Source organism: Zonotrichia albicollis, chromosome 5 (assembly GCF_047830755.1).
Source record: "Zonotrichia albicollis isolate bZonAlb1 chromosome 5, bZonAlb1.hap1, whole genome shotgun sequence".
Taxonomy (NCBI): Eukaryota; Metazoa; Chordata; class Aves; order Passeriformes; family Passerellidae; genus Zonotrichia; species Zonotrichia albicollis.
Window position 1 is genome coordinate 18899610 of NC_133823.1, and position 26268 is coordinate 18925877.

The window sequence follows — 26268 nt, forward strand, 5'->3', positions numbered from 1 at the left end:
TTGTTTTATGCGTGCATTTAATTTTGGTTTGCAGTAGAGATGCATTCCTCCCCCTCTAAATGGATTTGTTTGTTTTCTGTCAAAGTGAGTAAGTCAATGACACTTTCTGTTGCATTCAGCTGTGTTTGCAGAAGATAAGGTTTGTGCCTCGGCCCTCGTTCATGAACACAAAGATCTTCTTCATCGCTTACGGTTTCCACTCATGCAGTTCAAATGCCTGCACAGCGTGTGTGGTGAGGCCAACAGTAGCAGCAGTCAGTTCAATGCAGTCCTGCCTTGGCAGCTTAACAGGGCAGCAATTTATACTGTCACTTGTTCAGTTGCTTAAAACTCTGCTGGGCCTGGTGACCTGTCAGGGTGGCATTTGCCTCCAGGCAGAAAAATTCCTGAAGGTCCCTGAGCACTTCATTCAGCAACAGTTAGTTGCTGAGGGTGTCATAAACATGTGGGATTTTAGGAAGCAGATGGTATTAATCCATGAAAAATTATCAAAATACTAGGTATTTTTTTCTGACACCAAATAATCTGTCCTTCTGGAAGATAAGCACGCACTTGAGGAAAAGTTGGAAGGGGAACTGGTAGGAAGCATCATCATTCCCATGATCTGGGAAGCATGATAAGTTAATCAATAAACCGAGTTTAAAGGAAGTTATAAATCTATGGCTACAGAATTCGAAAAAAAACCAAAACAAAACCATTAAAAATATAGCATGCTTATACCAAAATAGCTGTATGACAGTTCTGGTTTTGTGAATATCTACATTTTTTAATTTTTTCTTACAAGAAGAGTGAAAGGGAATGACACCAGTGTAGCAGAAATTAGAAAGGAATTGGTAATTTAGGAAGTAAATGCTCTTTAGGCTGAGCTGGGGTTATGTCACATTTACTCCTGAACAGGTAAACCCAGTCAGTCAGAAGGGCACCAGCACCTCTGAATAGTGTTGGCACTGGTTTCTGCAGGCATGGCATGTGCACATGCTAATTATATTTTAATATCCAGGTGCAGTCTTTGATCTTGAGGTGAGAATGGCTAGCTGGTATTTTTATCTTCCAGGCACTATTTTTGTCTCAGCTGCATGGTGCTCTTGTGTTTCTTCTCTTCTGGAAAGGCAACAGGAGTGACAGTGATTTATTGAACATATCTAAGAGATCCATGAGGTCAAAGCTGTCTCTTGCTGTTTCATTTAAATTCCATTCTCTGAATCCCTCGATCTCAGTATCATCTAAAATGATAATAAGTAAAAATCTGCAGCTTGCCCAGTGCAATCTTTGCTCTTTCCTAAAGATCAGATAGCAAAGCATGGATTAGTAGCAGTGGTATCACATTGCATTGCTTCCCATCTGTGTATTCTTTCCCCTGTTGCTGCTGCTGAGGAGAGTTTTCAAGATCACTTGTAGTGACATTTACATAATCTCTTGGTGATCACATTTGGTGTTTGCTGCTTGGAACTGCAAGAATGTGGTGATTTGCAGCTTAGAAGCAGAAATGACAGCCATAAGGATGTTGACAATAATCTTCCTATATTTTTTTTAATTTTTTTTTTAATTTAGAGTGTGGCACAGACTCTGCTGTTTGTTGATATCCAAATTGTCTTTTTTTACATACTTGTGCCCTACATTCCATCCCCTGTTTTGACCATAATTCAGCTTTAGTGAATTTACGTTGACTGCTCCTGATCACTCTTTTGTCATTCGTGTTGAGGGAGATGGCCTCCAGAATGAGGTGCTCCATCATTCTTTTTCACAGAATATTCGCATTGGAAGGGATCCTCAAGGATCATCAAGGCCAGCTCTTGAGTGAATGGCCCACATGGGACCAAACCCATCACCTTGGTGTTATTAGCACTGTGCTCTATCCACGTGAGCTGATCTCAGGCATTAAAGTCAGACTGACTGGCCAACAGATCCCTGATTCCTCTTTCCTGCCCTGTCTGAAAACTGGGATGACATTTCCTTTCTTCCAGTTCTCATGTATCTCTGTGGATTGCCACAACCTTTCAAAGATGATCACGAGTAGACTCATTCTGGTGTATGCCAGCTCTCTCACCACTCATGGATGCATCCCGTTAGGGCCTGTGGACTTGTGGATATCAAATTTGTCTAGGTATTCTTTAATCCAATCCTCCTTGACAAAGGGAACATCTTCCTTAAAGTATTCCTTCTGGGTCAGAGATTCCTGGAGTATGGTCTGATGCAAAGATGACCTTCAATATCTCTATTTGTGTCCAGAAGAATCAGTGATTCTCACACTGGACTTTGGATCTCACCTTAGTATTTATGAAGTATTTGCATTTGATTGTTCCAGATGGATAGCTCCAACACATTTACCTTTGCTGTGTAAAATACAGCTCCTGAAAAGGGATTAAAATAAAGAAATTGTGTTGGTATCTTAATGAGAAATGTATGGACTACCTGCTCATTCATCTTTGCAAATATTAAAGACTAACTTGTATTTTAAAAGCTTTTATTTTGTCATAGAGAATTTATACATTGAGCCAAAGAATTGTAGAAGATAGAATTAGACAAGGTGTTTGACACAGCTGGGGAATATTTATTAATGGGGAATTACACTGGATAGAGATAGACTTTACTGAGTCCAAGCTAACAGGATAAAACACTTTGCATGCACTTTCCCTTGAAAATTTTAGTTGTCTTTCTGTTCTATTTTTTTTTTAATGTTGTGTTGGTACATGCTATAGAAATGTGCCAACCAATTTCCATTTTCTTCCAAATGAAAAATATGTCAAAGATTAACTGTGGGCACCAGAAATGAGAGGAAAGCAGACAGCAAATTACACGTGCATTTGCCATGGGCTGTGTTAGCAAAGAAGCCTTTGTGTTTGTAAGTTGTGAGTATAGAATGGATATTAGTTTGGAGGGTGTTTTCTCAGTGGCTTTGTCACAGCTTATTACATTACATGCTAAACTTTTTAGCTAATAATTTTGAAAAATAAAGACATCATTTAATGTGGTGCTGGATGCTTGTAGCTATATCGGAAGTCAGTGGCAATTCTATGAATATGGAGAGAAACAGTTTTTAAGAAAACTGCCTTGACAGGTTGCTTAAAAGCACATTTTATTTTAAACCTTATTTGGATTATGAATAAAAACAAAACCACCCCAAATTTTGAAATATAGAGATGAGAAGGAGCAACTTGTAGGTTCTCTGCATTTTGTTGTATAAGGAATCCAGCATAGGTGGGAAATGGTGCAAATCATACATAAGCCCTACAATGTTACATTTTTTGTAGTATGTCAGTTTATTACAGTGGGTGTATATCAAGGTACAGCTGTTTTCAAGCACTCATTGATACTAATCTCAGTTTGGGCTCACTAGTGCAATATAGCCACATACTGAAAAGCAAAGTGTGCTGTTTTCTGGTTTTTTTCTGCTGTGTTAATACCAGATTTTGTTTGCTGTAGTTTTGGATCAAAAATATGAAGGTCTCAGCATCTGATATTTCCTTGAATTTTATGATAGCCTTGAATATACAGCAAAGGGAAATTCATGATCCAGTTTTCCTTCTCTGTTATGTACTTATCACCAATAAAAAAGTGTTTTACTGTTACCTCTTGACTATTTTACACAGTGGATCAGGCTGAGTTAAGAGGTGTAATTTATTTCAAGTCTTTTAACTGTGCTGTGTTTTTATTGCTGACTATTTGCCAAAAAATATCCCATTGAAATTCTTTTATCTGGGAGCAGTAAAGTACAGTGAGTTAGCAGTAACTTATTTCCCTTTCTCCTAAAACAATCATGTTGATGGTATAGCCCTGGCCTGGTGGGAAGTCATCAGGCTGTGGTTTATCATATGGCATAGGAAGCTCCAGCAGGATGTTGCAAGATAATTTTGTATTTTAATAAAATCTATTTTGAGGAAAAGCACACTATGTAGATTAGTGCAGAACATTGATGAAATCATCTTGTGGTTTAAAATTTCCATCTTAACTATTTTATCAAGTTGACTGATTTTCTTCTCAGGTTTGCATTGTTTGGGTTTGTTTTCAATTACAGTTCAGACAGTTTTGTATGAATATCCTTAATTTCCATTTTAAAGGAGCAGTTGAAATATGTTGAAACAAGTTGTTCCTTGGTGTGTAGCGCTTCTTTGGTGTGTGCCTACCCTGAAGCTGTAAGCCTTGCTTGCGCTCAGGGGGTGGCCAGATGTTGTTATTAGACTGGGAAAACGTGAATGGATGGTATTGAACTTTTTTTAAATTTTTTTTTGTCCTTAGCATCTCTTTGGGGAAGGAACAAGTCTGACTTTTATTCCTTACGAACCCCTGCAAGGTCATGACATATTTGCTTTTTTCACTGCATAGACAGCACATAAATCTCACAGCTGTGGCACAGAAATCAATCTGTTAAGATAACTATTGCTAATTCTTCATCCTTCAGGAACAGGATGGCTTAAACTTCAAACCACAGAATACAGAGAAACAGAATAAAGAGCTTTTCACCTCCTGCATTACCAGACTTGTTGAATCGGAGCAGTGCCCAAAAGTCATTACCATCCAATGGCCATGGGCCAGTGTGAAATGAGTCACTGGGCTTTATCCAGATTCTAGTGGAGAAATTTCTGTCCAAATCACATAGCTATGGCTGCAGTTGGCAGGGGCTGAAGTACTTATTGGCAGCCATGGCAGAGAGTTTGAGGACTGAATGTACACGGAAAGGCTGGCTCTCTAGATCAGATATTTTTTGAGCCAGTGTTAAGCCTAAATGGGTGATTTTCCTTTTGTGTGTGAGGTACCACTGCCTGCAGACCTGTCAAACCAACAAACAACCACACTGTTTAAAATCAAGTTAGAATTCATCCTTATAGTTTCTTAATTGTCATTGTGGAGTGGGGATCTATGATGCTTCTCACACATGTAAAAAATTACAGCAGAACTCCCTGAAATGCCATGAAAGGGTGTGCCACATGACAAAGTTATTTGCTGCAAATCTTAGTGCTGATAGATGGAAGATTATATCCAAGAAGGTTTATTTGTTGACTCTGGAGGTTAGTAGAGGTTTAAATTAGACATTAACATTATCCTGTATGACCATGAGAATGACTTTCATTTTACAGCGCTTTATTTTCATTGTTTTCCTTCTCCTGAATTCAGGATCTTTGTAGATGTTCCTTTCTGGAAGGGACCCCAAAGCATAGAGGGAGAAACACACTAACACATGGAAAAAACCAAGCAGTAGCATGCTGCACACATCCCCATTCCCAGGTAGAGATTTGTAACAGAGGCCACCACATCACAGTTTCCAGTGGTCCCAGTCCTAGAGAGGAAAATATTTCTCAGGAGTAGCACTCCAAAGGGACATCAAAGCCCTGGCAGCTGACTTCCAGTCCTTGTGGTGGATGGTGCTTTGTACATGCTGAATTTTAGCGGAAAAGGAAAGTTAAGCTGAGAAACTCAGCTGAACCTGATGAATCTGTACCAGTCTGATGATGAGCTTCAGGTGATCAACAGCTTTGATGAATTCCCTGATGCAGTCAGTGAGTTTCTCAGCAGACTAAAATAACCTTATTTTTGATACCACTGTTTTTTGCATTTCTCCTAAGGGATGGGAAGCTGACTGTAAGCAGACTGCAACAGAATAGGTTACAACAAAGAAGCAGCCAAGATTAAATAGCCTGAAATCTCTTGTTTTCAGAGCTCTAGGAGAGATTTCAAAACCCAAAGGGCTTCTAAACCCTAGACAGAGCCAGGTCTGCATGACCAACATGTGCTTGTTACAGAATAGCAGCAAATGCAGGATGAACAAGCTGTTCACCATCCCAAACTGTGCTTTTCACACCTGAAATCAGGAGGAACTTGTTGCCAAGCTGCAAAGTTCTCCCCATTTCTCTTGTGAGTTCCTTCCTGCACGTTTCCTTTAGGGAAGGGACTGCTGGAAAACCTTTCTGTGCTGAAGTCAAGCAGACATAGAAGTCAAGAGACCTTGTTGAAACTCAGCTCTGAGTGGGAGGAGAAGAGTTCTTAGATGCTCCATGATTATCTGCTGGGTGAGACACCTGAATTTCAGAGGCAAAAGATCTGCCCATCATTTTAGCTAGCAGCCAGGAAACGAAGGTGTGAAAGGAGCAAGAGAATAGAGTGAGAAGAGTTTTACATTTTAGAAAACAGAAAAGAGCTTGATTGAAACTGTCTTATTCCTGCCAATTTTTGTTTTATTGGATCTAATATATTTGACATGAGCTGGTATGATTTTGCAGTAGTTTTGCTCTGGGCATTATGTGGAAGCAAAATACTAGGCTGCATTCCTAATTTCAACTCTTGGAAGGTGTAAATTTGAATGCCATACCATCTGTCCTAAATTTTCCCAAATCCACATTAGATCTCTAAATACCCACCTCTGATGATTTGCTGGTACTTCAGATTTTTGATTCCAATTCAGCAGCTTCTGTCTGTCTTATTATATCTGGGAGTGCAACAGGTCTAGGGGTGGAAGCTGTTGTTTATGGCAAGTTTTGCAGAAGCTGTTCATGATCACATCACTGGTGAGTGATGGCCACAGACTGTGTTTAGGTATGACTTCTTTTATGCTTGTTGGAAAAGTGAATGATCTGTGGTTGTATATATTATGAGGATGGCATTTAGCTGCCTAAATTTAACATATTCAGGCACCATCAAATATATAATTAAACCTTCCCCCTTTTTTTGTGCTAGGTATAAGCTTTTGTCTTTACACTCCCTGTTGGAGAAAGATCCCTGCTAAATCTGCAGGTAGCTTGTAGAAAGAGTTGTGGAAATGACAGAGTAAACTGTTACACTTGTGAGCTAGAAGTTCACTTGGTTGCCTCATGAGCTTGAAGTCTGAAAATCCTTGACAGGAATAATAATATGGACATTCCCCATCCAATGGTAACAAAGTACTACTGAAAAAATGGCTGTTTGAAAGGGAATTTAGGTAATCCCTAATCCTGTGACCCAGAGAGCAAATATCTTTTGATATTAATTTGTTATGCACAGGCTCCCTAATCATATTAGAAGAAACAAACAACAGTGCATTGTTTTTCTCTTAATTTAAGCATCTGCTTCATCTTAAGGTACAGCTGTGAGTACACAGCAACACATACACACAATTCACCTTGAGTGAACTCATGCATTCAGTTCTGATTTTGCCAAATCTTACTGAAAACAGTATGGGACTAGCAGCCAGTCGTGTCATGAATCCAGTTTATATCTTAATGCTGGGCACAGGGGTTATGAGCCCATGGTTTGTATATGTTTTGTAACTGGTGATCTGGTTTGACTTTAGAAAGAGGTGAGCTGATCAAGAGGCCAGTTGGTTTCAGTGGCATACAGAGGTACTGAGCAGAGGCCAAGCTGTTTGAGTTTGTGATTCATAGGAGCATTAGTCTGGCATGGTGAACGATTCTCTTTCATGTGTATCACCCTGATATTATTGATATATGTCTTGTGCAAGGAATGTGCAAGGATGGAAGAGCTGTGGTGTTAAAAAGACTAGCACTTCTCTAAATGCAGTGTTCTTATGTGCAAAGCCCCACTTCTCCCAGGGTTAACAGGTTGCAGCTTTTTCCTGACTTTGCTGGGGATAAGCTGCATTCTCTCAAGTTACACTGCAGAAAACAAAAGCCTGTCAGCCAATTGCTGGTCCCAGTGCCTGTCCTGTGCCACCAGAGCTGGCACAGGAGAGGAGGGATATGCAGCTGGAGGCATGGTGTGCCCTGGCTGGTCCCATGCTCCCAGGAGCCCAGACTGGGCTTTATCAGTCCTCCTAAGGGCAAGGACTGGTAGAAGAGCCCTGTGCTTCCTCCACTGCTTCAGAGTCCTTCAGCCTCACTCTCATCACCTCAGTTGTTGATTGCAGTCCAAGCCCTGAAGTGCTGCTGCTTGTCCCCATCCCCTCTGCCTGTTTGCCCACCCTATCTCTCCATAGGGAGCTAAAAAAGATATAATTATTTATCAGCTCCACAATAAATTAATCCTAATTATGGTGATTTGGAAAAATCTTAGAGTGAAGAGCAGTCAAAATAATTATAATACCAGTTGTTTATAAAGACAACATTAAATCAAGCACTTGAAGCCAGCTCTTCAGCTACTCTGTTGGAGACTGCTGCTTATAAGTGACCCTTTGGTAAGATTTCTTACAGGGAACCAAAAGGAGACAGAGGAATTGCCAGTTGAAGCTTTTCATGCTAATCTCATTTTTGTCTTTGAGGCTTAAAATTTTCACAAGGACTGAAAGTTGATATTTATGAGTAGAGCTGGGGGAAGGAGGGTGCTTAAACATCTCCTAGCCTGTCACCAACATCTCCAGCTGTACTCCACCAGCTCCATGGAGATTCAGTACTCTGATATTTTTAGAAATAATCACCTCCATATATTTCAGCATTGTTCATCCGAAACCACATTCTTCTCTTTTACTTTGTTTATAGACTTTTCTTTTACAGAAGTGAGCTCTTTCCCTTGTTTTCCAAGCAAGGCTTTTGCAATTCAGTGGCAGAACATGCTGTTGAATTTGAAAGAACATCACTTTCTGTTAAGACTTTGTTGAATTGTATGCTCATGTTCTGTTCTGCCTGGAGTACCATAAATCCCACTGATTTTTATGGGGTTCAGTGAATGTAGATCTGTGCCGAGTGCTGTGGAGATAAAGAAAACTCAGAGGTGTAAGCAAGGATTTGACCTGTGTAATGCAATAGAAGAAAAGCTGTACTGTGCAATATGTAATAATAAAAGTACAATATATCTCCAGGCAGTGGCAGAGCTCAAACATCAGTACCTTTGATCTAATACCACCGAGGCCCAATAAGCTCAACCATGGTGACCATGTCAAACTACAGAAAAACACTGTGTAGTGAACCCTCATCTCTAATAACTTTCTGAAGTTTTGATAGGTAGAAGCAGTTTAAAGGCTTCATTTCTGATCTTGCAATACAGCCTAGAACTGTTTCTTTTTCTTCCTCTCTTAGCCAGTTTTCTAGACAACATGGCCTTGCGAAGTTCTGGCAAGCTGAGCATGGAGACCAGAAAAGACAGTGAGAGCACGGCCCCTGCTCCTCCCCAGAAGAAACTGTCCTGCCAGTGCCACCACCACTGCCCTGAGGACTCGGTCAACAACACCTGCAGGTTTGTGGGATGGATATCTGCTGATAATGCATGGCAAAACAAACTCGTGGCAGCTCAGCAATTCCAAGTTGGGTGTTGCAGTTTTTGTTCAAGCAGTTATATGTAAATGAGTTGGTTTTCACTGTGTCTAAAAATCAGAAGTAATTTTTACCTAGATATCAGCTGCAAGGTTGTTGGTTTTTGTTTTGTTTTGCTTTGTTTTGTTAGGGCATACACATATTTATAATTTTAGATAATACTTGTTTTAATGAATTGCGTATGAAATATTCTGAAGGCTGAACTTTGTTTTTAAAGAAGCATGCAGTTAATGAGAGGAGACCTAGTGGAGAATGTCCTGAGTTGACTATATGATGCTTTTATCCCCAGTCGTCTCATTCTGTTTATGTTGAATAATAATAAGTTTTGTACCTTTAAGAGTGTTAGAGAGAGTGAAGGGGGAGAGAGAAGAAGCACGCAATTTTTTTCCTCCCAGACCAGTTAAAGAGAAGAGCCGATTAAATCTGCTTTTCCCACCAAAGCTCCTTTCAAAAATTCTTCCCCAAATTTGCTCTAAATCTAAACAAATACAAGATATATTGAAATGTCAATAAATGCTTATAAATTTGTAATCACTCTTAATAGAATACTATTTATAAGAACCCTGGTCTTTGTTTGTGTCTAAAGCAGATGTATCTGTAGGTCCTTAAGGCTTTGGGGTTTGGGTTTCGTTATTTTTTTTTTGTTTCTATGCTAAAAAGAAAACTATCTTGAGGTGAAGTGTTGAGTATTTTTGTCTATGAGCTGTAGCCTTCTGTTTAATTTTGGGCTTAGAGTAGTACATATTTCTCATCTGGGTTGGATTCTGCTTCCTCAGGACCTTTTGGCTCCCTGGGGGAGAGGCAGGTCCAGATGTGCACAATCTCCTTGAAGCCTCAGCACTGGTCTGTGTTGCCCTGGCCCTGGCTGAAGCAAGCAGAGGTGACTGAGGGGACCTGTGGGGGGGACCAAGCTGCTGTTTCCCTACCCAAAAGCAGCTCTTGCTGGACACATTCAATTGCTGTTGAGTGAGAGTTGAGTGAGCGTTGAATGAACCTCTGTCTTGGCTTGAGGTGCAGATACAGTTTGCTTTAGCTGCAGCAGAGTTGGGCTGAGCTCCTCACGTTCCATATGCGGGATTTAAACTTCTCTGCTTGGCTAGGAGCAGGTGAGATACTGGAGACACCAACTCTCAGCCTGGTGGAGCTGTGGGAGTCAGAGAGGCATCGAAGCAGGGCACAGATGTGAGCCCTGCTGGAGATGCAGTGCTCTTTGAGGTGAGATTGTCTGATGTTGTGTTAGCTCTTCGAGACAGTGTATCTAAAAGAGAAAGGGGGAAAGCCTAAGGTTGCTGAAGGCACTGATTGCTTTGTTGGATTTTTGAGCGTGGGTTTGCAGCCTGACTTAATTCTTCTCAGCCTGCGGTTTCCTACTAAAACATATCAAAGTTTTGGTGACAGCTGTAAATACCATTCCCCCTTTCTAACCCTCTTCCTACAAGCCCATGTTCCAGCCAGGAGTTAGACCTAACTGCTCTCACATGACAGTCAGTTTAAAAAGCTGTAAAACCCCACTCTGATACCAATTTGCTGGTCCCCTGCAGCGTCAATCAGCTGTTTCCTGTTCCTGCCCAGCAAGAGCCACAGCTTTCCCATGTGCTGTCTCACACATGCAGCAACAGGGAATTTGCAGATCACTTTTAAATCCTTGAATTAGGAAGCACAAAGGGATCATTGTTAGGAACTGACTGAACAAGGTTTATCCCCCAGCTGTTGGATAACCTGCTTTTGCATGTATCTTTGTAGGCATCATTGGCATTAATTATTTTTTATGGAACTATGAGTGAATGTCCTGTTAGAATGCATTTGTGCATTTTCCCTCACTGCAGTACTTTAAAGAAACTCTCTTCAGTCTCCTTTATGGTGTCAAATGTCAAACTTTTTTAGGTGTTAATGCCCAAGGATAGGCAGTTAAGTGGTAATAAAACACAAAGCTGTAATTCCTTTTGTCTTCATAATCCTTGAAGACTTCAGGCTTGAATGTTCTGCTTTATTGCCAGAATGATTTTTTCCAGTTTAGACATCAAAATAATAATTGAAGCTGGAATTCATCCATCAAATATTTATCACTTTTCTGTCCAGTTAGGAGTTTCCTGGAACAATCAGGAGACTTGCTTTAGGTCAGGTCCTCTCTCCTGCCCTGTGCTGTCACCTGAGCAATACCCACCTTGCCACTGGCCCAGTGAGCAACAGTGTAAGTGAAAAATTGCTGAGGAGTTTGGAGTAATATAAAACAAATTAAATTAATTTAAATGCACTGCCTTCATGGCTTGTCAGCAACAATCATGTTTATGGTAGTGATCATTGCTGTGGCTCCCACTGCCTTGGTGTGAGAGCTGCAGTGAGGTGTGAGGGACTCAACACCCCTTGTTTTCCCTGCATCTATTTAACTGTTAATGTAGTAATTCCTTTTTTAAATTCTCTGCTACATAGCTGTAATTATGGATTATAGAGAAAAGAAGATCCTGAGCCTTCTCTTGGGAAAGAGGGGTTATTAGGTGTCTGGTTAGCTGGTTATTAGGTGTCTTCTTTGTTGGCTGCATAGAGACAAAATTTCAAAAGATTTGAGCACAACCAACCAGGTTAGCAGGGATTATAAATTTCCCCTGAGGTTTGGAATCATCCTACTAGTCAGGCAGCAACTTTTGTATTTCATCCTGTGTGAACAACTGTTGGCACAATTTTAAAGCACTCAGGGAATCACTGAGCGTCACTATAAAGGAAGCTTCCCCATTTGGAAGTTCAAGAAGTGTCAGTTGCAGTATTTGTCTGAAGAATAAATTAAATGCTTCAGATTAAAAGTTATTTCAATAATCATCTGCTTGCCACAGATGTAGCCACTAAAAACATTTAAAATTTTTTAAGAAAAATTTTAAGATCAAACCTCTTTTCAGCTCTTATCAATCTGTTAAGCTTTAGGCTGTGCTTGGACCTTCAGAGTTTGGACCTGCCAGCCCAACAGGAATGAGCCAGTGTGTTCTGGAGCACCCAAGGGCCTGGCAATGCTCTGACACCCAGGAAATTCACTGAGTACATCCACAGCCAGGATTTGAGCTCTGGAGAGCATCAGCCACTGTCCTTACCAGGGTTCTTACTAAAGCAGTGAAGCATTTTATGAGCCCAGGAGCAAGAACCTCTGAAAGTTCGATGCAAAAGCATTTCCAGCTGTGTTTAAATTAAAACTCTCAGAATAGAATAGCTATTCTTATTGCAATCACCATTAAAATTTTCTCCTAAGAAACAGTCTCTCATCTCACATGAAGATTTCTATTTGCTACCACAGGTATTCAGCTTTAAAGTATATATCTGGCTTATAGTACCAGGGGTCTGAATGTTTATATAAAAATGAGGACATCTGGTGGCCGTTTAAAATCCTCTCCATGATTGTATTTGTAGAAATTTAAAAGCCAATATTCTTTAACCACATCTATATCAAATCCTCCAATAGCCTGCTGTGTTCCTATACAGAATTTCCCTTTCTTTATACTTCTGCAGTTTAAGTCCAACAATAGTTTGGACAGTTAAGGATAACACTGCAGCCTAAAAGGCAGAATGCTTTTCTGTCTAAGCAGAAAAGCCATAGCTCTAGTTAGAGGGAGCTTTAAAAAATGGGGCAGCCCCTGAGCAGAGTGAAGTTTTGGCAGACCCATTGCAGGGGGAGCTCATTGAGGGAGGGTTAATGCCAAAGTGTAGCAAAAGGGGACCAAGGCAGGAGCTAAGGCTGATATCCTCATTCACCAGGACCCCATTTCCCCATGGATATGTGAACACAAAAGAAGAAATAAATCCTTCAATAGCCCTTCCCATGGTGGAGACAGGCACTCCTGTACCTCTGCTCAGGGGTTCTGGGTAGGGGGAAAGAGGAGTCACAAGTGGGGCCACTGTGGGCAGTTAAAAAATATTAGTGCACTCAGGGTCCCTGACAGATGAAACCTTTGGAGAAGGCTCACAGTCCTCTGCTTGCAAAGGGTGTGTTAAACTGCTGCATGTTGAAACTTTATTCTTCTTTCTGAACATCTGTGCAATTCATAAAAGGCTTTCAGTAAAGAAGGTCAAAACTGCTTTGAACACAACCAGGACCTTGTTTTGCTGTTCCATTTCAAGTTTTCTGTGTTCAGAGTGAATGCACGGACAGTTGTGTGTGATCATAATTAATTGCACATTTTAAAGCACGATGTTACGATTAATTGGCTTTGACTGTAATGGGATTGCAGTAAAGGCAGAGGCTAATTAGGTGCCTTGTCGCACTCTATTTTCATGCACAAATAAATGCTGACAGTTTTAAAGATTGGGCTGATAAAGTTTAAGTTCCTGTGTGTTTCCTACTAGATTGTATTTCTGCCCAACTGTGTCTTTGGTTATCTAAAGCAATTAAATAATTAAGTTGCTTTTTCAGTGGTACCAAAGCTGATAATTCACTTGAGTGATGTTATTTTCATTGTCCTGTTCTCCAGATGATATGCTTGAATTTTCTTTGTAATTTGGTATGTGGGAAAAAAAAGACTTTGACAGTGGCTAAAGCACCGAGCTCAGACAACTTTTGTTTTAATCAACTTTAACTTTTAGGGAAAATTTGAACATTTTCTGATAAAGGAAAGGTGAGATCTTAGATGTTAGCCTTTCAATTTTTTAATGTTTATGTTTATTTAGAAATTTTCTCCTTTATACAGGAAATTTTTAAATAATTTTTAAAAGAGTGCAGAGACTTGTCATGCTGCTTTGGATGGAAGTGAAAAAATGCTCTTGTATCAAAATGAGGAATATGAAGAGGAGGAGTTGAAAAAAGTAATAATACTTGTATGGACTCATTTGAAATCAAATTAAAGATAAGAGATCTGTTCATCAAATTATCAAAGTTACCTGTCTTTTTGTGATAAGCATTAAATGAGGGAAAGATGTTGCTTTTCTAAGTTGTGTACTGCCATCCCTGGCTGTGTCACACACTCACAGAGCCGGGTGGGAAATCTCCAGCAGGCAGGTTTGGGAAGCTGAGGAATCACAGCTTCTGTGAGAAATGGCTGCTGGCCAGTGGGGACATCTGTGTGAGCAGATGCAAAGCTGTTGGCCTTGGTTCCTCTCTTGTGACATTTAGGAAAGGTCTGAGTTAAGATCTCTGCTTTCTTTGTGGTAATCTGTAATTGGAGCAGCACCTTCTATATCACTGTCTGTCAGTGTTTCACTATTAACTCCCTTCATTCTCCTGGCATTTGACCTGGCTGTAAGAATTCACTCTTGGCAAATATGTGACACAGCAAATCTCTATTAGTGATCTCATCCAAAGTGAGTTGAATCACTCCCCTGCACCGTACTCTAATGATGGTGCTTCAGTGGAGGAGGTTAGTGGATGTGTACCCAGATGTATCCAGTTGTATCCACACTGAATTCCTTCTTTACACACCATTTGCAGAATCAAATTACAAAAAATCAGAATTCACAATGCAGCTTGTGAAAAGAAAACTGCAGTTCTATACTACAGTTTTGTTCTAGGAAGTGGAGAATAGGTTTTTCATACTGCTTTGCAAGTGTCAGTGATGTACAGATGCTTCTTTCTCTGTAGTCACCAAAGTAAGTATAAAATTTGAGACTGCACACATCTCTGATTTGTTTCTTACGGGCTGTATTAGTAAGTTTCATTTCTACCCTAGTCAGGTGTGAGGTGGGAAAATCAATAAAACAGCAGGGGTGTGCCCTGCCCTTTTTCTTGCAGTGTGTGGTCCATTTGACATCCTGTGAACCAGGAGAACAGGTTGGGGTGAGGGGGGAAAGCAGGTAGGAGATCCTTTTTCTTTTCAGAAGCGTCCCTTCTCCCTCTCACCCAAGCACCTCAGAAATTCTCAAAAAGATAATGAGTTCTTGCATTGCATGAAAACTTTTTGTTGTTTGGGTTTTTTGTTTGGTTTTTATTTTTTTCTTACAGGTAGAAACAAGCATAGCAGTGTTTATTCTCCTCATCGATGTTATTTTTTTCTCTCACTTCTCCTTCATTATTCTAACATCTGTAAAGAGTATGGTTTAGACTTATTATTAGAGCTTCATCACTTCTTTGTTTTGCTCTACCCAATCTAATTTTTTCTTTTTAAATTTGGAGTAAAATTTTTCCAGGGACTAAAGTGCATGAGGAGCTTGACTTCAATTTGCATAAGTGAGCTAAGAATCAGAGTCCCATAAGTCAGAAAAATAAAATTGAAATGGCAGACTTTCTGTTTCTTTTTCTCCCTTTTGCAAACAAATTGACTTTTCCTTCCCCTGCTTTTCTTTGATGAACCAAGAGTTTTGAGTTTTTTGCTGTTAGCTGTAGAGTCCATTTTTGTGTTTCACTTGATAGCAATTTATTGTTTTGTTGCTCTGTCCCCTGGGTTAAACTTACTCATTATTTTGAATCAAAGGCACCATGCAAACAAATAAAATCTAATCTAATATAATATTCTTCTCTAATGGATTCCTTACAGTCTCTCTTGGCAATCCTATTGTTCCTATCTTTTCAGCTCAAGCAATGGCATCAAGGTGGCTGTTGCCCAGAAGGGTTGCTGTCTCCTTTGCCTCAATCCTATGTACAATGTAAAGAAGGGTAGAAGTCACTGCTGGCTTCCCTGAGAAAGTAATTTGTAATGTGCAATTGGTTACTTTTCAGATCCAGAAGTCATGATTTATTATTTTTTGAAGTAATAAGCTTACTGTGGCTAACCCCTGCCCCACTAATATAAAAACATGCCACAGAAAATGTTTGACGTGATCCTGTGCAGCATCTCTTGGTAGTGTACCTAATACTTACAAATTGTATTTGTCTCTTAAATGTGTAACTGTGGCTCTTGTTTCCTACATCTTCATTGCATTTGCTGCTGGTGCTCTTTAGACTCTTGTTTCATTCAAGTAAGGAGCAAATCATCTGAAATTTTGCTGTATTTAAGTTTTCTAATCTTTTTTTCTTTTTATTTCCTTGTTTTAACTGAGTTTATTTCTTTCCTTCTGAAAAATACTCATTGCACATAATAGCCAGTGTTATTTTCCTGAGCAAATAACAGAATATTTTATTTTTCTGTGACTTAAATGTCTTATATTAAAGAGTTTTTTCTTTATTTTTGAATCTTCTACCTTCAAGTGCATCAGTTTTTGTTTCTTACGCGTTACGTATCCCCATCAGAGTGCTAAGAACTTAAGGTACAGCAGTCTCAATAAAATGCAGCCATCCTTTCCATGCCCTCCACTCCCTCTTTCCATAGCATTCAGGCATTTGACCTTCATCAAGGAAGGACATTTATCACCAGCCCCATCGAGCCATCTGTTGGTATACTTGCCCTCCCTGGTGCACGTTCCTGTAAACGGAAGCATTATGGATCACTTCAGGCTTATAACCCAAGTAAACATCTATGAAGGGTGTTGATGGTAACTCAAGGACTCATACACAGGAGTGTTGCAGTTCATAATATGGTGAAAACAGGAATCACAAATCACTCTTGGTCATATTTTAAGTTTAGCATCTCGGAAGTGTTTCCTTCTTCAGGTCTGTACCGTGGTGCAGGTGTCGGTGCCCTGTTCCTGCACTCAGGGCAGAGGCTATGGAGCAATGAAGCTTGCACTGTACAGGTTTCCAGAGTCTTAACACACTAATGACCACAGGCAGAGAGCTGGGGGGCTTGTTAGTGGGGTGTAGGCTGTGAAATGTTGCAAAGGCAAGTGCACAGCTCTGAGGCAGAGCCTCCTTTGTGTGTGCAGGAGCTGCTCCACAGCAGCCCCGGTGAGTCCATTTGTGAATGGCAGATTTGCCTGGCAAGGAGCAAAGTTCAAGACAATATTCAACAGCACATTTTCCACTTTTCATATTTCAGTGCCTTTTCCTGATTCATTCTTTCCAATCCACAGCACTGATGGCTACTGCTTCACCATAATAGAAGAGGATGAGTCCGGTGGACATTTAGTCACCAAGGGATGTCTTGGATTGGAGGGCTCTGACTTCCAGTGTCGGGTGAGGAAGCATTTTCTGCCACAGTGTCCCTTGAATTTTTGATAGTTTCCAATTAAAGTGCAGTCAACAGATATTACTGTGTCCATGTTTTCTACTTCTGTTCCTTTGGCAGATAGCTGATCTGCATTGATTACTGAGGGGAGTGCTTTTGTATCCCCAAAAGATGATACTATGGATCCTCCTAATAGTAACAATTCATGTTTTTGGTTTTGGCACTGCTGCTACTAGTAACATTCCCACTGAGATGAAGTTTGGATTTAGAGAATTGCAGTCTTAACTCCTCAAATTTCCATGCTGGATCTCTCTGGGTGTTTTTCCTGGCTGAAGTTAGTTAGGATATTATTTGATGGACTGCAGCAACATCTACATCTCACATGCACTTCCACATTGGTTTGGGATTTTTGGTGCCAGATATTCCCTTCAAGTACAGCGATCACCTGATGGAAAACAAGTATCACTGCAGGAAGGGAAGGGGTGTGGAAAATGGAGCAAGGTGGTTCTGAGGTGGTTGCCTTTCCTTACATTAACCTTAAATGTTTTTAGATGATTACAGGAATAGTTTCATCCTTATGGCTAATGGGAGATATTTTATCCAACTTCCCATGAGACCAGAAGCTGCAGCTAAATTAGTCCACGCAGCAATTCCTGTATTCTCCTGGCTAACCTGTTTTGGATACCTGTATTAACTCATTTTTGGTCTAATTGATAGATGTATATGACTTTCACACTGGTGACTGGCACCATTAGAGAAAGTCAGTCCCTTCTGCAGCATTAAGGCACCAACAGGAGTAAGTTTAGAGTGAATTAACATTTTAATTACTTGGATGAAATATTGCTGGATATGCTGGTTGGCAGATATCCTTGCTCCACACATCCTAGGAATCTGAAACAGATTGCAGTCCAGCTAGCAAGCACATCTTTCAAGTGCCAGAATGACTGTGTGTATTTACAACACAGGTAATGACTTGCTTTCCATCTAAATTGCTTGTTGCAGGACACTCCTATTCCACACCAAAGAAGATCTATTGAATGTTGTACAGGCCAGGATTACTGTAACAGGCACCTTCACCCTACACTGCCACCACTGAAGAATCGAGGTAAGGGAACAAAATCCGATCCTAAGCCGATCTTTTCCTGCTGTTGGTCCTTGTGCCTTAGGGAAAAATAGAGCACAGATTGAAGCACCCCATCCAAAAGCATGTGATTAGAGAGAAAATTGGCATTAATCAGTATATCTCCATTCCTGTAGGTTGTGTGTGGAGTGGTGCTGATGCTTGTGTGTTTCTGCTGCACACGTGCAGTGAACACAAGATGCATTAGAGTTGCATGATGCTGTCCTAACAGGCCTGTGAGCTATCAGAGATCATCTCAAGGACCTAGGCTGGTCGTGGCAGAGGATGACTCTTGCTGTGTTTTTCTTTAGCCTGATAATAAAATGGAATCCTCTCTCCAGTCCCTGTAACATACATTGCTCTCATTCATAACTCCACACACAAATTGGTCAGTTCAAGTTGGCACAAGTCTGTAAATGTTTCTTATTTGCAGGACCTGATCACCCAGCACTGAGACAATAATGACTCACTAAAGTGTATTTTTATGTGAACAGTGTAGCTGAAAAAAGAAAGTATAGTAAGAACTCACACAGGTTTTTTAAAAAAAATTATTTGAGAACAAATAGGCATGTATTAACTTAGTAGATGCTAAGGCAAGGTTTTAGCATTATTGTTTGTTTAAACATCACTTTCTGAAAGCTGGTAAAACTATTTTTGTCTGGGTGTTCAGAATAAATTTTATAGAAGTATATTCCTAAGTGTAAATTCATCCATAATAAACTCTTGGCATTGGCAGGAATTGTGGCAGTCAGTATCGAGTCAGTTCAGGCTTGCAGAAGAATTTATAATCGTGGTGTTCTGTGTTGAAGATCCAGATCGATGCACAGATGCACTCTTAATTTCACCAACAGCAGATACTTACACGAATGCATGCTCAGAGAAAGCCTTCACTCATGTAAGCTGTTCCCTTCAGGCCTGTGAAATTCTGCACAGATGGGCTGCAGAGTCAGGCCTTTGGAGAGTAGTATGTAAATACTTCACTGTTTACTAGCAAGGCATTAAGGCAGCGAAACCTCATAAAATTCTGACTTCCAGCAGAAGAGTTATGTACTACTTTGTTGGTTTATTTAATTTTAAAAAGTTCTTTGGATTGAGAGAAGAGCTCCAAAAAGTAGTCAATATTTGTTCACACTTACTTAGTCTTTCATTAAATATCAGTTTGAAAAACACTGCCATGATTTCTTCTTGCTACTGTCTGAGTTTATGCTACATTAGGAATACTCAAAAATACTGAATTAGAGCCTAACACTAGACATCCATCTATAAAGATTTTAGTTATTTGGCAATGCTATCTGCTACTTACAAAGAAAGCAATGGACCAAGCTTTTGTTAGTGGCAGAAGGTGTTTGGATTGAGGTTGGGTTTTTCCTGTGTGTATGTAGGATAAATAAAGTATCACTGGGGAACCATGGTGGCAGAGAGAATATTTTTTAAAAGAAAAATTTCAGCGAGCTGAAACAGGGTTCTAGCTGTTCTGGGTTGCAAAGTTGACTATTTTAGCATGGCAGACAAAAGGTGATGTAGTCACTCAACACAATCAAAATATTTTTATTTTTTTTATATAAGGTCTCACACTACAAGCATCCTGACAGTGTTTTGTAGAAATGGATTTCAGAAACTGCTTGAATAAATGTGGCTGAACAGGGCTGAAGTCACCATCTTTATTAAAGCCTTAGGTTAATATGTCATTCTCAGTGCCAGGCCTGTTTTAATTTGTTGCTGCTGTATCCTAGTATGAAACCTCAGGATAAAAGAGCCACAGTTTGAAACAGCAAAAAAAAAAAAAAAAAAGGCCATAGTTTGAACCACAGGCCCTCACTGCAAATAGGTACAAATACTGTATACAAATACATACTACTGCCAGTGCCCAGTGCTGTGGCTGTGATCACTGTTTCTACTGGAGGCATTTAGATTAGGCTGTAATTGTTTGAGTAATGTTAAAATTGTATATCAAATTTAACATGAACTGCAAGTACAGGGAAAGAGAGGTGAACTTAAAACAAGCTTCTTGGAAAACCCTTCTGGCCTTTAGGGTTCCATCAAAGATACACGTGCTTCTCAGCATCTGAAAAACAAACAGAAATTTGGCTTCTTACGAGCTCACATCTGAGGTGATGCCTCATGGGAAGCAAGGTCTAGGGGGACCATGCAGCTGCAGGTCAGGGGCTGTTGAACTCAAAACTGACCTGTGCACCAAGGTAACAGCTACAAAGGCAAGGGACTTGTGCTCTCTAAGTGCTTTTCCAGGCCTGGCATGTGCTGCAAGGCAAGATTTATGCCACACCCTATCGTTCTCCTCTCCCCCCTGGAAAGAAAGGAGGACCACATACATGAAAGTGCAAGCTAGAAAAATTAACACCGGTCAAAGCAAGACTTGTTAAGTAAGATGGAAGAAACAACAGCTAAGCCTAAGTTTTGAGCTCATCTTGGTACAGAACTAGCAGGATAAAATGTCCCAGGGAAACCATTAAACCCTTGTGCCAGCTATACATCTGTCTTATTAAGGAAATGAAAGTCATAATTGGGTCTGATATAACACCTCTGCTTTAAACAATAAAAGATATTCCTGGAAATCCCAGAGAAAGCACAGGCTGAGACCAGTCAAAAGGAGAAATATGTCTTTACTGATTTAGAGCCTACATAAGCAGAAGTGGTGGTGCCACCGTGTCTGGCTCCCTGCCTGTATAGCCAGTGATGAATGGGCAAGGGAATGATTGGAGGAATGATGGGGTTTGATGTGTGCACACAGTCTCCACGCCTCGGATTTCACTGCTGTTTTTACTTGAATAGCTGTAACATTCTGAGCTGGAGGGACCTGGGGTGGGAGGAGAACCTCCTCTCCCTTTGATATGCTGACTTCTGAACCTTCTGGGTGGCATTTTCAATGCACTCCTCAGCATGGCCCCGCTGATGACAGTGAGTGAAACGAGTGGTGGAGGAGGGGGAAATTGCAGGAGAAAAACAGAGAGGCAGCTTTGCCCACCGAGCTCCCTGCTGTCACCAGCCTGCACCACTGTTTTCCTACAACATGGAGCTGTTCATGTGCTCTTTGCTGGGCTGCGCTGCTATCAGCCAGCCAGGGTGCGTGAAGAAGCTTCCCAAACCTGCAGTGTGTTTGTTTTGCACTTCCCACAACGTGCTCCCGGTAATCGCTCACTGCTGCCTGCATGGAAGCTGCTGCTCAGTCTCCTAACCCTGCTGCTTGGCACCTGGCAATTCCAAGTGACACAGCAGTGAAAAACACAGCACTGGACTTCTTAAAGGACACAGTACCTCCATCACATACACTGACACTGTCCAGGACCCACCACGGTGTTCACCACAGAGCCCACAAGCGAATCCCTAGGCGGACTCACAGATGAGCTGCCCCATCCCTCCTCCTGGTGCAATAATGCAGGGAAAGGGAGGTTTGTCCTGCTGCCCTGTGGGAACAGCCTGGGGTGGAGGAGCAGGAGAAGAAATGCAGCCTGGCTCAGTGCAGCAGAACAAACAGACATTGCTGATGTGAGGATGGGGGCTTGCATTTAATCTTGTGCTGTCCACACACACACCAGCAGGTTTATGAGGTCCTCAAGTTAGGCAGCAAATGAAATCCTGCCCAAAAGCTTTAAAAATGCAATAAGTGTTTAAAAGGTGGGACAGTAGCTCACTTGTCATCAATATTGCCTCTGAAATAGCCAAATAAATAGAAAGGCATATGGAACTTGGTGTCCCCTCCTGTGTGAGCCAGTTGCACGCTGTGAACAGTGAACCACTGCTAAAGCTGTGCCACTGCTGGCATGCCGACACCACCCACCACAAGAGGGTCAGCTCTGCATCTGCTCAAAGTCTTGTTTCCTGCTCCCAGCAAGGAGATCAGGACACGTTCCTTTGTGTCTTTCATGCTTTCCTTATACTTGCTTCACATAATTGCATTTGGGTACCCAAAGAATTTTGCAGTGTTGGAGCCTGAAGTTCATCTGAGAGCTGCACAGCACTTCCAAAATGTGCTCTGGGAAAAGCCACCTGCATTTACTTATTTTTCTGAATGGCAGAAGCCCATTAGAAACATGGCGCATAAGGTTTGGATCACTTAAACCCTAAAAATTGTGGGAATTGGATTCAAGACTGCAGCATGTTTGTCATCCCTCTCCAAATGTACATTCTCTTACACGCACAGACAGCGTGAACAACTTTACGGGCAATACCGTGTCTGCAAAAATGCACAGAGTTCCATGGCCTTAACATCTAGCAGACACAAGTCTAAGATCTGAATTTTTCCCTCTGTGAAAGCTGACATCAGCTTTTATTACTGCTAAGCACAGAAGCTCAGCTTCCATCCTGTCATACTCTGTGAAGTGGTAGAACCCTTGCTGTGGGTGGTTATCTGGGTTTCTCCCAGGTACGGAATGCCGCTTTATGGTCTCTGTGCTCTGCTTATTCATCTGTTGGGCTGTGACATCTGAAACTGTGACAACCCACACATTTCAGAGGGAGGTGGTGCTGACACAGGCTGCTCACACAGCACAAACCAGAGCCCTCAGCCCTGCCGAGCTGCCATCGCCTTCACCAGAGCTCTGATTCCCCGGTGGGCTCTCGGTTTCGACCCACAGCCCGCTTGGAGTGGCAGGCCAGGGATAAATCTGCTGTGGCAGGCAGAAGGATGGGCTCAAGGGTTTTCCTGATGGACTTCGTGTCAGTGTCCCCTTTCAAAGGCATCAGCTGTGTCCTGAATGTTTACATTGTCAGTGCTCCCGGAGCAGGCAGTGGCAGGTTAAAACATGACCAGTGTGATCAGGAGGTGTGCTGGTAGGTAATCTCTGTTTGTAGTGGGAAGGGGAAGGAAAGAAATTGTTTGGGAGGAAAAAAAAAGAAAGAGAAACTGTATCTTGAAAATAAAAGAGTCTGAGAGTAAACTAAGAGTCCCTTAGGAATCTCCTGGTCTCCTTACCCTTGTAAATCTGAAACATAATAGCATCGTTCCAGGACCAGTCAATAAGGATGGATTTCTTGCATTCTCCGATGTGTCAGGCTTTGGAGTGAAGGATGCAAGACAGCAAGGCTGGAAGAGCTTCAGAAAGCATGGACCTCATTTGCATCATCCCATTTGTTGTTGGAAGGGTGGTTTGTGTATGTACAGGCTGAAATACTATAATTTTGAGAGTTTGAGTGGCAGGAGAGGTTAAAAATAATAGAGCTGGATGTCTTTGTTTTTCAGCAGAGAAGCATGCGTGAAGGTCACACTCGCTTGCCTGAGCTGAGAATTCAAATTTGGAGATTAATGTTATACTTTAAAAGAGAATACGAGTCTGCTATACAAAGGTTGACTGAAACATTTTAATAGTTTTTATGCAACAGCATTTTCTACAAGTTACTTGACACATTTTCTTCTCAAAGTGTTTTGCAGAGAAGCCACTGGAAGGATAGTTTTGCCCACCAGCATAGGAAGGACTTGCTAGCGCACAGGACTGCTCTAGAGCAGATGGAGAAGAAAATTCTTGCTCTTGTTCTGTAATGATGGAAACATTACACTTTCAAGGCCTCTCATGCCCTGCCCTGTTGGAGGTTGAATGGTCTGTTGTGTCTTGCCTTGTAGAGTAAATGAAGTTTGGTAGGTGATTTGATTTGGTTTGGTTTGGTTTTCTTAGTTACTCATTAGGGTACTACTTAATCTGAGTGCTTAAAAAAGGCAGTGGTTTTTGCATTTCCTGGCTAATCACTCAGGTTAAGACCCAGAGCTACAGGTCTTGATTGATTTTCCATTCAGAGGCAAGCAGGGAATTGCAAATCAAGGCGACGTTTTGCCTGAGTGAGGACTGAGAAAACAAATAGGGTTTTTATGACACTGGAAGTGTCAGTTCTGTCCTGGTCAGTGAGGGTCAAAGAGGAAGACCACAAAATCCAGGAGTATCCTGTACAGGAATTACAAGGAAAGAGTGGAAATCATCTTGTGTTCAATGCACTCCTCACATTGACTTCATACCATCTCCCTTTCTAAATCTTCCAACTTTCTCATTTTTAACCACAGACTTTGCTGAAGGAAACATTCACCACAAGGCCCTGCTGATCTCAGTGACTGTTTGCAGCATCCTTCTGGTGCTTATCATCATATTCTGCTACTTCAGGTAAATAAGGCAGCTTGTTAATGTTCCTCTCAACATTTATCTTTTTATAGATTTAGAAAATTGAAAAACAAAAAATAGAAGTGGACCTTAGAGGAAAGAAATAAGAAACTGTAATTTTATCATGAGGAAAAAAAAAGTGTATTTTATTGATGCTATTCACAGGGGTACCTGTGTGATGGATTTCATACAGAATCTTTCACTCAACATCCTTAAAAGCCATTCAGGTAGAAGAACAGAATATTCTTTAGTGAGAAGGCCAAAGGACAAATTTTGTAGAGAAATTTGTGTAAGGGAAATATATCTAAGACTTCTAAATTTGTTTATGTGATGAAGAGCTGATCATAAAAAAAAAGACAATACAGGAATGTCAGTAAATGTATCTAGAGTGGTATCATAATCTACATACATTACATTTTAATAATTTGACATATTCCCAGTTTTTTACATATTCCCAGATTCCATGACCTTACCTTCTCTGGCTCCTAGAAGTGCACTGCAGACAGTAAAATAAAGTTACTGACTTGGTCAGTGTTTTAGACATATTTAAGTTTCTGAAAGGAACACATTTGGTTGCTTTGCAGATTTACCCCAGACTACATGGCCTGTGAGTGTTATACTTAGAATTTTGATGATGTAAACAGTTGCTAAAAATAAAATGAAAAATTTTGGCCAGAGAGTCCAGTGTATTCCTCAGGGAAGCAGAGAAATCTGTTAGTCTATAAATGAAGGAAATGTGAAGGGCATGTGCATTATTCATTGCACATGTGTTCATTGTATTCAAAACTCATTTTGTTTTCGTGCAAAACCTCAGATACAAGCGCCAGGAGACGAGACCCCACTACAGCATCGGGCTGGAGCAGGATGAGACCTACATTCCCCCCGGAGAGTCCCTGAAGGATTTGATCGAGCAGTCCCAGAGCTCAGGCAGCGGATCCGGGCTCCCTCTCCTGGTAAGGAAGCGATGCTATTGTAGTGCACATTTCAAAGGCTAAAATGTGGAGAGGGAGAAGAGGCACAAAAAATAGATTTACATATCCTCTGTTTTCTTTTAGGGTTTCTTGGGGGTTTTTTTGGGTGGGTGGTGTTTTTTTTTTTTTTGTTTTTTTTGGTTTTTTTTTTTTTTCCTCTACCAGAGATGACAAGGAGTTAGACTGGAGAACAGCTGCTTTAGAAGCAGGGGATTTTTGTCATGTGAACTAAGCCAAAAAAGGTTAGGGTTATTTTTCTGCCTCATTTAATTTCCTATTTTAGATACCATAGGGTAAGTGCAGGCTAAGACAGCTCATGGAAGTATATCATCATGTTTGGTTTTTTTACACTCCAGTGTCCAGGACAGCACCTGGCCCACTGATGTTGTTTTCTTCCTTTGTATGTGCAACATACAATAGAATTTCAAACACTGCCCCATCACCTTTTTCTAAAGGGAACTGTAACTTGTCAGACTTGGAACCTTTTTATTTGTAGGCTTCACTTTGCATTCAGAAGTCAAGGAGGATTTTTTTCCTCGTATTATGGCAATCTCAGAAGTCAATGGGATGGAGTTTGTGATTGTTTCTGAACAGACTCCAGGATTGTTAAACCTGCTGAAAAGGCAGACCGATCTGTGGCAATATAGTTCTGTTCACCGGGGGTTTTGTTTCTGGGGAACATCACTGGTAGAAAAGAATTGGTAAAAAAGCTAGGTTACTTATTTAAAATAAGTGCCTCTGAGAAACTGGAAGATTTCATTTTCGTTTTTCAGAGTGGGTATGTCCCTCCTGTCTTCCAAACCTATTAGTTTGTATTGATGCTACTACCGTAGGTGTTGTCCAGCTTCCAAGTACCATGTACTGTCTGGCTGGTTTTTGTCCACACCTATTTTTTAAACCCCCTAAAGAAGACATTAAATGGGAACTTTTATATTTCCCTAAAAATGAAGC

The 26268-nt window shown here is 40.9% G+C and overlaps 1 protein-coding gene across 8 annotated transcripts in view; it reads left to right on the forward strand.

Moving 5' to 3' along the window:
* The window catches only part of BMPR1B (bone morphogenetic protein receptor type 1B), a 231235-nt gene that overhangs the window by 191821 nt on the left and 13146 nt on the right, over nt 1–26268 (forward strand). For all 8 annotated transcript variants that reach the window (XM_014265404.3, XM_074540942.1, XM_026791992.2 and 5 more), the window contains 5 exons: nt 8940–9096; nt 17031–17133; nt 18128–18230; nt 24253–24349; nt 25161–25299. In XM_014265404.3, the coding sequence (XP_014120879.1) occupies nt 8957–9096; nt 17031–17133; nt 18128–18230; nt 24253–24349; nt 25161–25299 (582 nt within the window). In that variant the 5' untranslated portion in view covers nt 8940–8956. The remainder of the gene's footprint in view (nt 1–8939; nt 9097–17030; nt 17134–18127; nt 18231–24252; nt 24350–25160; nt 25300–26268) is intronic.